This window comes from Microtus pennsylvanicus, chromosome 1 (genome assembly GCF_037038515.1).
Source record: "Microtus pennsylvanicus isolate mMicPen1 chromosome 1, mMicPen1.hap1, whole genome shotgun sequence".
Lineage (NCBI taxonomy): Eukaryota > Metazoa > Chordata > Mammalia > Rodentia > Cricetidae > Microtus > Microtus pennsylvanicus.
The window spans coordinates 82060251-82072996 of NC_134579.1; the positions used below are offsets into that span (position 1 = coordinate 82060251).

A 12746-nucleotide genomic window follows, 5' to 3' on the forward strand; every position below is an offset into this window, starting at 1 on the left:
TGAACTTGCCGAAAGGTGAGACAAACCTTCAGGGTTCCTGCTTCATGAAAGAGTCTGCCAGACATTCTGCAGAAGAAAGTGACTGAAAACTTCTAATTTAGGCAGAACTGTCTTTGAAATTTCCTGCTTCGTGGAAAAGCCGGACAGATACTATGGGCCTGAAGGCTGAAGATGGATGCCCCAATGGTACAGAAGAACTTTGGGTGACTGTCCAGGCAGTGAGATGTCTCTGCCATTTCTAGAGTTTTGGAAGTTGCTTTCAATGCACTTCCAATTTACTTAGGTAATATTATATCCTTCTGGAGTCTCTGATGGAATTGTAGAATTGATAGTTATAGTTTTACTTAGTTATGATAAAAGATAAAGTAGATATAAATATTGTAACTGTAATTCTTACTTGATACCTGTTTTGTTATATGTAAGTTTACTATGTTGAAGATAAAGCCTTCCTTTTCATTTAAACAGAAAAGGGGAGGTGATGAGGGATTCCCCTCTGTATGCTATGAATATCATTGGTTAATAAAGAAAGTGCTTTGGGCCTAGAGCAGAGCTATAGGGGAACAATCTAGGTGGGGGAAAACTAAACGGAATGCTGGAGTCAGAGAGAAGTCATGGAGCCACTTCCAGAGAAAATGCTGGACGGAATCTTGCCAGCAAGCCACAGCCACATGGTGATACTCAGATTAATAGAAATGGGTTAAATTAAGATGTAAGAGTTAGCCAATAAGAAGCTAGAGCTAATGGGCCAAGCATCATTTTAAACAATACAGTTTCTGTGTGATTATTTTGGGGCTTAGCAGCTGGAAACTAACAAGTGGCCTGCTGCTACACTTATATTCTTTGGATGGATACCTTGCTCAGTCTAGATATAGTAGGGAAGGCCTTGGATCTTTCCCAAAGGAATGTGTCTTACTCTCTCTGAAGAGTGGATGGGGGTGAATTTGGGGGGTATGTGGAGGCAATGGGAGGAGGGCAGGATGTTGGAACTTGGATTGGTATGTATAATGAAAAAGATAGTTTGTTTTATTTATAAAAAATAAAATAATAAAAAAGAAACCCAACTCAGCTTGATAGATAATACTTTGTTCTTAAGTTTTTCTGCATCAAAGTCATGGACCTGGTCTCACACCAGGTGAATCCCAAAAAGATGAAGAGAACTGCTCCAGCTGCTGCGGCTGAGAACTCCGAGCTTGGTCAGTTTCTATATTCTTGGTTATTTTCATCACAAGGATTAAAGAAATGTAAATGGAGATGATTCATTGTCAAGCACTAGCAATTTCCGTGAATGAGGACATTGGAAAAATAAGGCAGTACACCTGGGGACAGTTAAGATTGAGTTTCCAGGGAAAGTTGTGGAAGAACTTCCTGCAATTCACTACTGGGTCCAGGAGTCATAGCAAAGCAGGCTTATTTTGTAAGTTCAAAATTTTTCTTTTCATTTTAGTGTGCTGACAAGGAGGGTGTGCCTAGGACATTTGCATGTGTCTGGACTGTAGGTATGTGGGGGAGCAGGTACATGTGGAGGCCTGAGGTGGATATTGGGAGCCATCCTTGACTGCTCTTGCACTTGAGTCCCTGAGTCACAGTTTCTCAATCAAATCCAGAGCTCACCAATTGGCCAGTCTTTCTACTTAGCCTGCTCTAGGATCTACTGTCTCTACTTTCCAAGGATATAATTTTACACATGCAACTGTATACACACAAAAGACATTAAAATAAGCATAACATTCAATGGGAATAACTACATGCATAGGGACGTGTAAAGCCATTAACTTATGCATTCATTAGTCAACAGGCATCTTGCTGCTTCTGTTTCCCAGCTATTGTGAGCCCAGCAGCAATGAACATGGATGAATAGATAGCTTTGTAGTAGATTATAGAGAGCTCTGTGTGGCTCCCAGGAGTAGTATACCTGGGTGGGGATATTTCTGATAAAGGCATCAAAAAGGATGGTCATGCTAAGAATGGACCCATGCTTTCCACTCTGGGTTTCTAAATGTCTCATTGCTCTGAAAACTTGTCTATTTTATCCTATGTTTAATCCTCAGCTGCCTTCCGGAAGCTCATCTGGTGACAGTCACTACTTCTCTTTTTTTTCTTCCTGGTTGAAAACAGGTTGAAGGGGTGATAAAAAAAGGGGAGTGGCAAAGAAAAACTGCTCCCCAGAATTTCTACACATTGTTGGACAGCAGTGACCATGGGCGACTCCAAGGAAGAGAGAGAAAAACATCTGTGCTCTTTGGGTGAGGCTGACCTAGGATTCAGCGCTCAGGGAACAGTTGAGAGAGGCAGCTCAGGTTTCAGCCTTCCCAGGCTCTGAGAGTTGATCCATTCAGAGATGGAGCTTGTGACCAGGAGCACCAGCAATTTCTAAGAAACTACAGTCTACTCATGGCTTCAAGAGCTTTTGAAGTAGACAAGTGTTTAGGAGGTTTTAGGAGAGGACAGAAGTGGTAGTCCTTAGTCCTGGGGCCAGGGAGACAGAGTTTGTGGATCCCTGGGTTCTGGGAAGATTGGGGCTGCTGGTCTATATTCTTATGTCTGGGGAACAGAAACTGTGACATTGGAAAGAAGGGTTTTGAAGACGAACTTTTTAAGAACATTGATTCTGAAAACCTGGAATCCTGGAACCTGTGAAGGTGGAACTGATGGTCTAGGCTTCTGTCATAAAGAGCAGAAGGTTAGAAGCTGTTTTATTGGCTCCTACAAAGGAGGAGGTTGAGTACTTGATTCCTGGTTCTGAGAGAGGTGAAGGGTGAATCTGACCTCCTGTGTCTTGGGAAAGTGGAGTCTAGGAGGTGAAGTACTGTTTAGATGAGGTGCATACTGGGAAACAGGAATCCTCAGTCCTGTGGAGTAAAGGAGGAATCTAAATGCCCCAGTCATAAGAAGTAGAACTGAGGTCTGTAGTCCTGATTCTGTGAAAGTGGTGCCTGGAAGCTGATCTCCTGGGAGCTGATCTCCTGGTACATGGAGTACTAGGGAGTGAGGATCTTCGCTATTGTTGCCAGAGAGTTTGAAACTGGAGGATTGAAATGCAGGGTCCTGTGACAGCTGAGGCTGGAAACAGACTTCTGATGCTCCTATGGCAGATGATGGACAGGAAAGCCTAGGCAGTGGAAGAATGATGACTGAGAGTCTGTAATCCTGTGTTCAGAAAGGGAAAGAGAGGGCTAGACTATTCCGGTTCAGGGTGTCTAGGGACAATGGCCTGATGGACCACTCAACTCTCTTTCCTCAGGGTGTCGGGACTGCGATCCTTTCTTCCCTACACTGCAGCTCATCTCCCTCGTGCTCTTGGCTGCTCTCCTCGTGGCTTTCCTTATCAAAGGTCAGGAAACTTCAAGTTTGGGGATTTTTCCTCTAACCTTTCACCTTTGGGGTGGTGACACCGAAGCTGTGACTGAGGTCTTACGCACCTTCCAGGAGCTAGTCATGGGTCTTCTCACGACTCCTGTTTGGTAGGAAGGAAGTAGAGTCACTGGCATGCTCTGATTCCATTTGCCTTGTGGTTCATACTTCCCTGGGCATCAGGAAAATGGTTTCAAATAAGATGGTGGGACTCAGCATGATGTTTCTGGGAATCCAGTACATGTTAATTAGATCATGGTCTCCTCTGCCTTATTTGAGAATTTCATACATGAATATAACGTTTTGATCTAGTCCACTACCTCCTCCCTGCCCTTCAACTCCTTCCCTGTGCTCCATCACTTTTCCCTCCCAACCTCATGCTCCTTCGTTTTCATACTCCACTAAGTCCACTTCCTGCTATCCATATACGTGGGTGTAAGACCATCTACTGGAGCATGAGTAATGAGTAGGCTCTAGGGGCCAAAGAGAACTGATTCTCCCTCCCACAACAACCATCCATTGCTGACAGTTACTCACGAGGGTTGGGGATTCATCTGTCCCTTCTCCATCTATTTTTGGATGTTTTCTGCCTCAGCTTGTGCAGGTTTGAGCTACAGTCACAGCACTGTGAGTCCGTGTGAGCAGCAGCCTGTCAGGTCCAGAAAATACAGTTAATACAGTTTTGTAGCGGTCCTCCACTGCCTCTGGCTGTTACAGTCTTTCTGCCCCTTCCATGATGATCCCTGAGCTTGCGGGAAAGAGTTTGTTAGAGATGTCCCAGCTGTGATGAAATCTTCATAGGATCGTATTCTTTGCACACTGAGCCAGTGTGAGTCTCTATGTCAATCACAATGAACTGCAGAAAAGAGCTTCCTGGTAAGTACTGGGAGCTTCTGGTCGCTCTAAAAGCTGGACCCCACAGCCTGAAGCAATCAGACCTAACTCCTAGTTGCTCTCCTTCTCTGGGTCAGAATGTTAAACAGCAAACAGCATCTGTGTGTGGTTTAACAGCCTCCAGTGTGTGGTACCTGGCTCCTCTGTGCTCTTTGTCACCTATCCTGTGCTGTGACCCTTCCTGTGACTCCCTGGAAGTGGAAGAAAGTCAGATATTTCCTTTATTTGGAGAATTTACCTGAAGGTTGCTGTGATCTTGCCCGGCCATCTTTTCATGAAAGCTCTCTCTCTTACACTTACTTGAAACTCTTTTAAAGGTGAAGGGAAGCCTACCTTTTGCTTTAAGTACCTGTTACATTGTTTTTTCCCATATAGTAGTGTTTTCTTTATAATATTCTGGTTATAGTCTTGAGATTATATACCTCTAAATATATACAGAGTTTATATACCTCTGATAGAACTAATCCCTGAAAGCTGATTTTGTGTCATCTCCTTTACTGAACCAATAGCTTTTCCTCTCATCACCATTTAATGTTTTCATCTTCACTTTCTTGACACAGGCTCTGAAGTTCATAGCTTCCAGGAGCAGGAGCAGGAAAAGCAACGCATACACCAGGAACTGAAACAATTGAAGGCTGGACTAGGTCAGTGATCAGAAAATGGATCTCCAAGAGTATGACAAGGTTTCCATGTGGTATGAAGTGACTTTAGAGACTGGACCTCCAGTCCCTCAGCTTCTCTATCTGTTGAATGGGATCACAGAGTAACATTAAAGCCAGTACTCACTAGACACAAGTGGCTATGCACACAGAAACAATTAACTGAACCAGACTCCTGACTCTGTTGTGACATTTAAAGTCCCTGCTAACTATTCTATGTAGTTATGTGATGTGGTCACAGCTTTCTGGGTTACCCTGGAGGAAATAGACTCAGGGAGTTAAGAGGGGAATGGCTGTGTCTGGGGAGACTGCTCAGTGAGTCCAGTGCTTACTCAGCAATCATGAGGACCTTGGTTTGGATCCCTCACACTCATGTAGAAGCTGAGTATAGACGCACACACCTGTAACTCAGGAATGCTGGGAAGATAGGCAGATTCCAGGGCTTGCTTGATAGTTTGGCCAAAACAGGAGGCTCTAGGTTCAGTGAGAGAACCAGTTTCAAAGAAAGGATGGATGGAAGGAAGGAAGGAACAAAAGAAGAAAGGAAAGGGAGGACAGAGAGGGAGGGGTGGGGAAGCCATGTATAAATACATAGACACACTGACTGATAGTAACTTGTTTCACTCAAAATGCTAGAACAACATTCCATAAAGTTGGCAGGGTCATTTTGATAGGAGTTGCATCATTTTGACAGGAGGAGTAAGAAGGGAGAGAGCAATGGATTTGATCAAAAGAATTGAATGTGTACAGATATGTGTGCAATAACAGTCAGCTCCATGAATTTCAAGGAGAATGGAGAGGGATACTTAAGTTTGTTTGGAGGGTGAAAAGGGAAGGGAGGAATGTTACAACAAAATTATAATCTCAAAGTTAACAAGCCAAAAATTGCATTGTCATGTATCAAATGTTCAAAATTAAATAAATAACACATTTTTAATTAAAAATTTTGATTAAAATATAATTATGTAATTTTCCTCCCTCCTATTGTCACCCATTCTCATGACATCCCCTATCTCTCTCATATTGATTTTTTCTTTAATTTTTATTATTTCATACATGTAAGACATTTTAAAAAACAAAGAGAGCAATGTGTGAAGATCTCCAAGAAGCACTTCAACCTCTACTTGACACCCAACAGAGCACTGCACATACTTGCATGCACACTTGTGCACACACACGAATATGGCAAACACAAGGAAAGATAAAGGAACGTACTTCCTCATATCCAGTTTCAAGGGAGGGCGCCAACTCTCCAGGGCCTGAAGGCTGATGCATGGATACCTCTATGTGTCCAACTTTAACCATTGCCTCAACAGACCGCCTGTGCCGTCCCTGCCCTTGGGACTGGACCCTCTTCCAAGGAAACTGTTATTTCTTATCCACATTCCAGCAGACCTGGATGGAATCTGTCACTGCCTGCCGGGAAGTAGGGGCCCAACTCGTTGTCATCAAGAGTGATGAGGAACAGGTTTGTTGAGCTGGGACTTTGCACTTGTGTGGGCATGACTCTAGCTAGATAGAAATTTTCAGATGCGTGTTCTTTACTACACTTGAAAAGGGAAGATAACATGGCTATGGATAGGGAGGGGCTGGTCTAAGAATGTGCACCCGGATTAAATACAAGTGGTAACAATGATGCATGCTTTAGGGAACACTTAATATGAAGGGAACACACTTTGAGTGCTGGCCACTTTAACAAGTACTTTTGTAGGTATTCAAAGACCTGATATGGGTCCTGGAGGGATGACTTGGCAGGTCAAAGTTGTTACCAAGCCCAGAGACCTGAATTGAATCTCTGAGACTCACATGATAGGAAGAGAACCATTTCCTACAAGTTGCCCTCTGCTTACACACACACACACACACACACACACACACGCACACACATGCGTGCACATGAGCAAAGTTTATTACTCTGAAAAGATAATCCCTAGAGATGTCCAGATTTTATGTTTGGGAAGCTGATAGCAAATTTCATATCATATTATTTTAGTTCAACATAGCATATGAGAACAAGGTGGGGGGTAGATGCCAAAAATCAGGATCTGTCAAGTCACAAAACACATTGTTTCTTAATTTTCTGTCTCAGAGAGAGCTTGTGTGAGATTGGACCTGATCTCTTCATATCTGTGCCTGTGCATGTGTGTGTGCATATATCTAAGCACATATGTGGGTTTGTTGATGCACTAGAATGGTGAAGGTCTGACTGCATGCAGAATTATGGGCTTGGAGACCGAGAGAACAAAAGTATAAAATGACAGAAGAACCCCATTGTGACTTCTCTTTTACCTCCCAGAGCTTCCTGCAGCAGTCTGCTAAGAAGAAAGGCGATACCTGGATGGGGCTTTCAGACTTAAAAAAGGAAGGCAAATGGCTGTGGGTGGATGATTCACCACTGAAAATGAGGTAATACAGTGTGTTGGGGATGAAACTATGCTCCAAGAAGTAGTTGTAGTTCCTCCCTACTCCTTGGTCTCTAAGGCATGACAGTTTGCTGATTAGGGCTTATATCTAGATGAGTTCAGAGATGACTTTTCAGTTCTACCACCTGATCTGCAGGTGGAGTTAACAGTGCGGTAGACATTGCAGGAGTTCTTCCCAATGAGAATGTGAATAGTTTCTATTCACTGGAGGGATAGCTGGAAACTCAGGTGAGGATACAATGGCCTCCGCCAACTTTTCCTAATAAAACATGTGAACTGTCCACAAGAACAATCGACATGCAAGCAAAAACACCCGACTAAATACAAGTGGAGATTGTTTTTCTCAAAAGGTTTAGTTTTGAGGCAACAAATGATCTAATGCTGGGTACTCAAAGAATCTGAAAGATAGGCATATGCCTGCCTTCAAAATAGTGCTGTCTGATCTGAGCTTGTGGGAGCTCAAGACTCGAGACCAACATTTAGAGAGTCTGAATGGGATTGTCATAGACCCTTTGCATATGAGTGACAGTTGTGTAGCTTGGTATGCTTGTGGGTCCCCTAACAGTGGGACCAGAATGTGTCCCTGGTGCATGAGCTGTCTTTTTGGAACCTAATCCCTGTGGTGGGATGCCTTAGTCAGTCTTGATGCAGGGGAGAGGAGTTTGGTTGTTTGTCAACTTTATATGCCATGTTGACTCCCATGTGAGGTCTTACCCTTATTGAGGAGTGTATGGGGGTGGGGTAGAAAGGAGGTATGGGGGAGTGAACAGGAGGAGAGGAAGAATGGGGAACTGTGGTTGATCTGTTAAATAAATCAAAATTTAATAATAAAAAATATAAAAAATACAGCTTGTCATACTTTAAGATCCATGATATCATGAGAGCCACACAAGAGTTGCCCTGTACCGTGGAGAACATGAAAAGAAACAGACAGAAGCATGAAGGTTAATGCTTTTCTAATAACGTCCATGGAAGGAAACTTGGAATATTGTAAACCGGGCTAGTTTGAAATGTCTGTAGGTGATGAGATGTTATGATGCTCTATTTTCAGTATGAGGTATGCTTAGAGATTATCAGCAAATCACAGATAAGCAGAAGGCACTGGGCCTCTGATTGCCCCAGCTGGCACTTGCTTGTTAGGAGATCTCCTTTTATATTATGCTTAGAAAGTTACGGAGAAGTTGCTCTGTGGCTGAGTCCATGAATCAGGGATAGTGGAGAGGGAATATCAAGGCCCAGAGTATTTGTTAGACAAGGATTAGAATTTGAGAAGGAGGCCATGGTAGACACTGGGAAAATTGTTCCATGCCGAGGACTTAGATAATAAGGAATATAGGGGACAGAAAAATGAAGTAAGAACTGTAAAAACCACTGCTTTGCATCAAATTTACATGGCAGCCATTTTTTGTCTCTTGTCTAAACTGACATCCCGATTCTGCAAAACCAGACATAAAACTGCCTCAACTTCACAATTTGAAGTATCTTGATTCTGTACTGCAGAATAAGGGTTTCACTTATGGGTAACTTGGGCATGCCATTAGGTTCTGGGTGAGTTATGGCTACCGTATACACATGGGATAACATTCTATGTCAAAAGTTAGAAATATTGACAGCATATAGCTGGGACAGAGACTCATCTTATTTGGGAATTTTCATTTTCAGGAAATATTGGTCTCCAGGGGAACCCAGTGCCACACATGAAGAAGACTGTGTAGGATTTGCAGAAAATGGGTGGGATGATAGCGAATGTTTCTTAGAGAAATTCTGGATCTGCAAGAAGCCAGCATCTCCCTGCTCTAGGTGAAATCTATCCACCTCCATGGTCATTGTATGTCTAACCTGTTTATCACTTAGTCAGATTTTAAGTACATTCATTTTAGTTCCTTCTGCCTTTCTATGGGTATTGGGCTCTCAACAATAGATCTGGACTCTACTTTTCCATACACCTTGTCCCCAAAGGTTTGGGCCACCACTCTTCCCTCTCCCATGGCTACAGTTTGCTTAGGTTGAGACTATGGTTCTGACTCATATTTTCAACATTCTTCCTGGATAAAATTCTGGGTTACCATTATTGGTGGTTTGACCAAGAATGTTTCCCAGAGGTTCGCATATTTAAAACCTTGGTCTCCAGTAGGTGTTGTTGTTTGAGGAGTCTATGGAACCTTTAGCAGTTAGACCCCTGCTAGAGAAAGCATATCATTAGGGATAGGCTTTGGAGTTTACATTCTCACCTCACTGTTCTCACTCTGTGTCCGGTGTGTGGATGGAAATATGATCAGCCAGCTTCCTGTTTCTGCTACTGTGCTTTACCTTCCCCTGCCTGTTACTGTGCCACTGCAACCACAATGAACTCTATCTCTTTGGAGCCATAAGCCAAAATAAACTCTTCCTTAGCTATAATGCTTTCTGTCTGGTATTTTATCATAGCATCAGAAAACTTTATCAATCAGATCAAATGCTTAAGAGATGAGAATTGGTACAAAGGAATGAGATGTATTGAGCATTTGGCTTCCTGGAACATACAGCGTTTTCACCATCTAAGGTTGATCTTGGGGAACCCAAATATGCTAATGTCTTTTATTAGATGAGGAAGGAGTTATAGGGACAGCATAAGCAGTATCTGCAACATGTTTCTTTTGTCCTCCTAACTGGAGTGTTTTGAAGTTTATCCTGACAATATATATCTATATTTATAATACATATTTAGTTTTCTTTAAACAAATACGTTACTTTTCAGAAAGTTAAAACATGGCAGCTACTCATAAGCCCTTCGTACATGAAGTCTAGGAATAGACTAGAGAAGGCATTGAAAAAGTATTCTTACAATGATCAGCAGTGAATTCAGAGGCTGGTAATTGTCAGAGATGCTGAGAATAAGAGATAGTTGAGGGCGCGACCCTACCAAGACCTATAGGCATCCCCTTCTAAGACTCAGGTAATATTTCAGGAGATGGCATAGAAAGCATGGAAGAGACAGAAGAAGATAGGGTCAAAGGCTCCACAATGCCATTCTATGGAACCCATACAATATTGTAATCTTTAACTCACAACAACAGTTTCCTGTACTAGACCCATGCAAGACTTGCCATGTCAGTCAAGAAATGTGCAGGTGCTAACATGGCCCTATGCATTACCTCAGATCAGCCATTAATAGATTCTGAGACAGGCAAATCATTGTCTCTGGTTGTGTACCCACTGCTGAGCCCATAAGACCCAGTGGAGAGTACCAGTCACAGAGTCACACAAATGACCCTGGCTAAATTCAGTATGTCATTGAAGTGGACAGAGGTGGTAGGGAGATGGAAGAGACTGAAAATGAGAGGGGTCAGTATGTACTTTATACATGTGGTGAATTGGAACAAATTTAATTAATAGTTACAATAGAAAGCCACCAGGGACTGGAGAGATGATTCAGTAGTCAAGAGCTTATTCCTCTTGAAGAGGACCTAAGATTTGTCATTAGTACCTATATGTGGGTGGTCCCACATAAACTGTAGCTTCAGTTCCAGAAGATGAACACCCTCTTATGATGACTTCAGGCATCCATGGGCACGTGGTGCTCATAAACTCATACAGACAACAGACACACATACTTACACATGAATAGGAAGGAAGGAAGTGAGGGAGAGAGGAAGTCACCAGATGTTTTAGGCTCTGAAGGTCTAAAGAGAGATTATTTAGTAGTGAGCTTCTTAATCATTTAGGCCTCATGTTATTTCATTTTGCCACATTATGAATAAAATTTCCGGGAGCCTTTTTGTTTCCTTTTCAGATTACTTGACTCTCCTTGGTCCATGTGTCAACTGTGAAGGCTTGTTCTCTGTGTTCAGAAATCCTACTGACACTGTTAAGAGGCTCTAACTGGGGACCAGTGTTTCCATTTCCAGAATATATAAAAATGCCCACTGCTTCTCATCGGACGCCAGTGACAAACTAAAGTACAGCTCCATAAAAGTGTAACTTTGGGGATCAGCGAGTGTGTTGGGCTTCCTTACATAGTGTGGGTGAAGGGTTATCCAAAGAGTGTGGGTGACTTTAAAGTAGCTGTACCACTGAAGAGTCTCACCCCATCGTGGTGGATGGCTTCCCACAGCTGCATAGACAGACTTTCCTCTCCAGTTAACCTCCTTCTGTCTGACATCTGCTAAGGCCTTGAGGCCACGTGCAGTTAGGTCTGCAATGCATGCAAAGGACTGAAAGGTGTGGCGAGAAGCTCATGAATCATAGATGTGGGCCCAACAACTTCCCCAACCTCTCCATCTATGAAAGAATGTCAACAGCCAACAGACTTGAAGTTGAGGATCTCTTTAAAGTTGTCACCTCTATTATGATGAAGATAGCAGCTGTTGCATTCTGAGTATGGCATTATAGAATAGCTCAGAACCAATTTCTGTGCTGACAGCAGATCATCTACCTTGGCATATCAGATTAACACAGACAAGATAGACTAGAGTATATACAGCAAAAACAAAAAAAATTGCCTGGCAATAGCAGTGGGTCTCTGGTTTTATTTCTACTTATGTGATAAAAATAGCCCAACAAAGTCAATTTACCAGTGAATGAAATCATTTAACCTACAACTCCAGGTTATAGTCCATCACAGAATAGAAGCCAAAGCAGCAAAACTTGAAGCAGTTAGTCACATCCACAGTCAAAAGCTAAGAGAATGAATGCTTGCATATTTACTATTTGGATCACTTATTTCCCTATTCTTACACAGTTCAGGACAAATCAGGAAATGATCAAGAATATCCCCAACATAGGTCTCCTACTGGTGAGCCTGATTTAGACAATCTCTCACTGGGCATTTTCCCCAAATGATAATGGATAATGCCAACTTAGCAACTAAAACTAACCACCACACCGTGTTGGTGGAGTCTGTTCATTCATTCCTGTCAGCCCAGACCCCAAATAAACACACGGAAACTGTATTATTACAACACTGCTTGGCCTAGTAGCTCATGTTTCTTATTGGTTAGCTTTTATATCTTAAATTAACCCATTCCTATTATTTATATTTTACCATGAGGCTTATGGCTTACTGGTACTGGCTTGCTGGTGTCTTTCTCCTTGGGTGGCTACATGGCATCTCTCTGACCTGACCTACTCTCTCTGTACATCTCTGTTTGGGTTTTCTGCCTGGTTTTATTTAAGCCATTGGCCAAAAGCAACTTCTTTATTAAGCAATGGCAATAAAACATATTAATAGCATATAGAGGGAAATTACACATCACCTCCCCCTCTCTGTCTAATTAAAAAGGAAGGGTTTAACTTTACCATAGCAAGATTACATACAACAAAAACAGTTATCAAACCAGAATTACAGTTACAATATTTATTTTATCTTTTATTATAACTAAGGAAAACTATAACTACCTATTCTTCAACTCCATCAAAGACTCCAGAAGGATACAATATT

At 42.3% G+C, this 12746-nt stretch overlaps 1 protein-coding gene across 1 annotated transcript; it reads left to right on the forward strand.

Moving 5' to 3' along the window:
- Positions 1 to 1111: 1111 nt before the first annotated feature.
- LOC142846608 (CD209 antigen-like protein C) lies at positions 1112 to 9131 on the forward strand. Its single transcript, XM_075967426.1, has 6 exons — positions 1112 to 1193; positions 3242 to 3331; positions 4806 to 4889; positions 6221 to 6372; positions 7201 to 7310; positions 8990 to 9131. The coding sequence occupies exons 1-6, from the start codon at positions 1112 to 1114 to the stop codon at positions 9129 to 9131; spliced, it is 660 nt and encodes a 219-aa protein (XP_075823541.1).
- The last annotated feature ends 3615 nt before the right edge of the window (positions 9132 to 12746 follow it).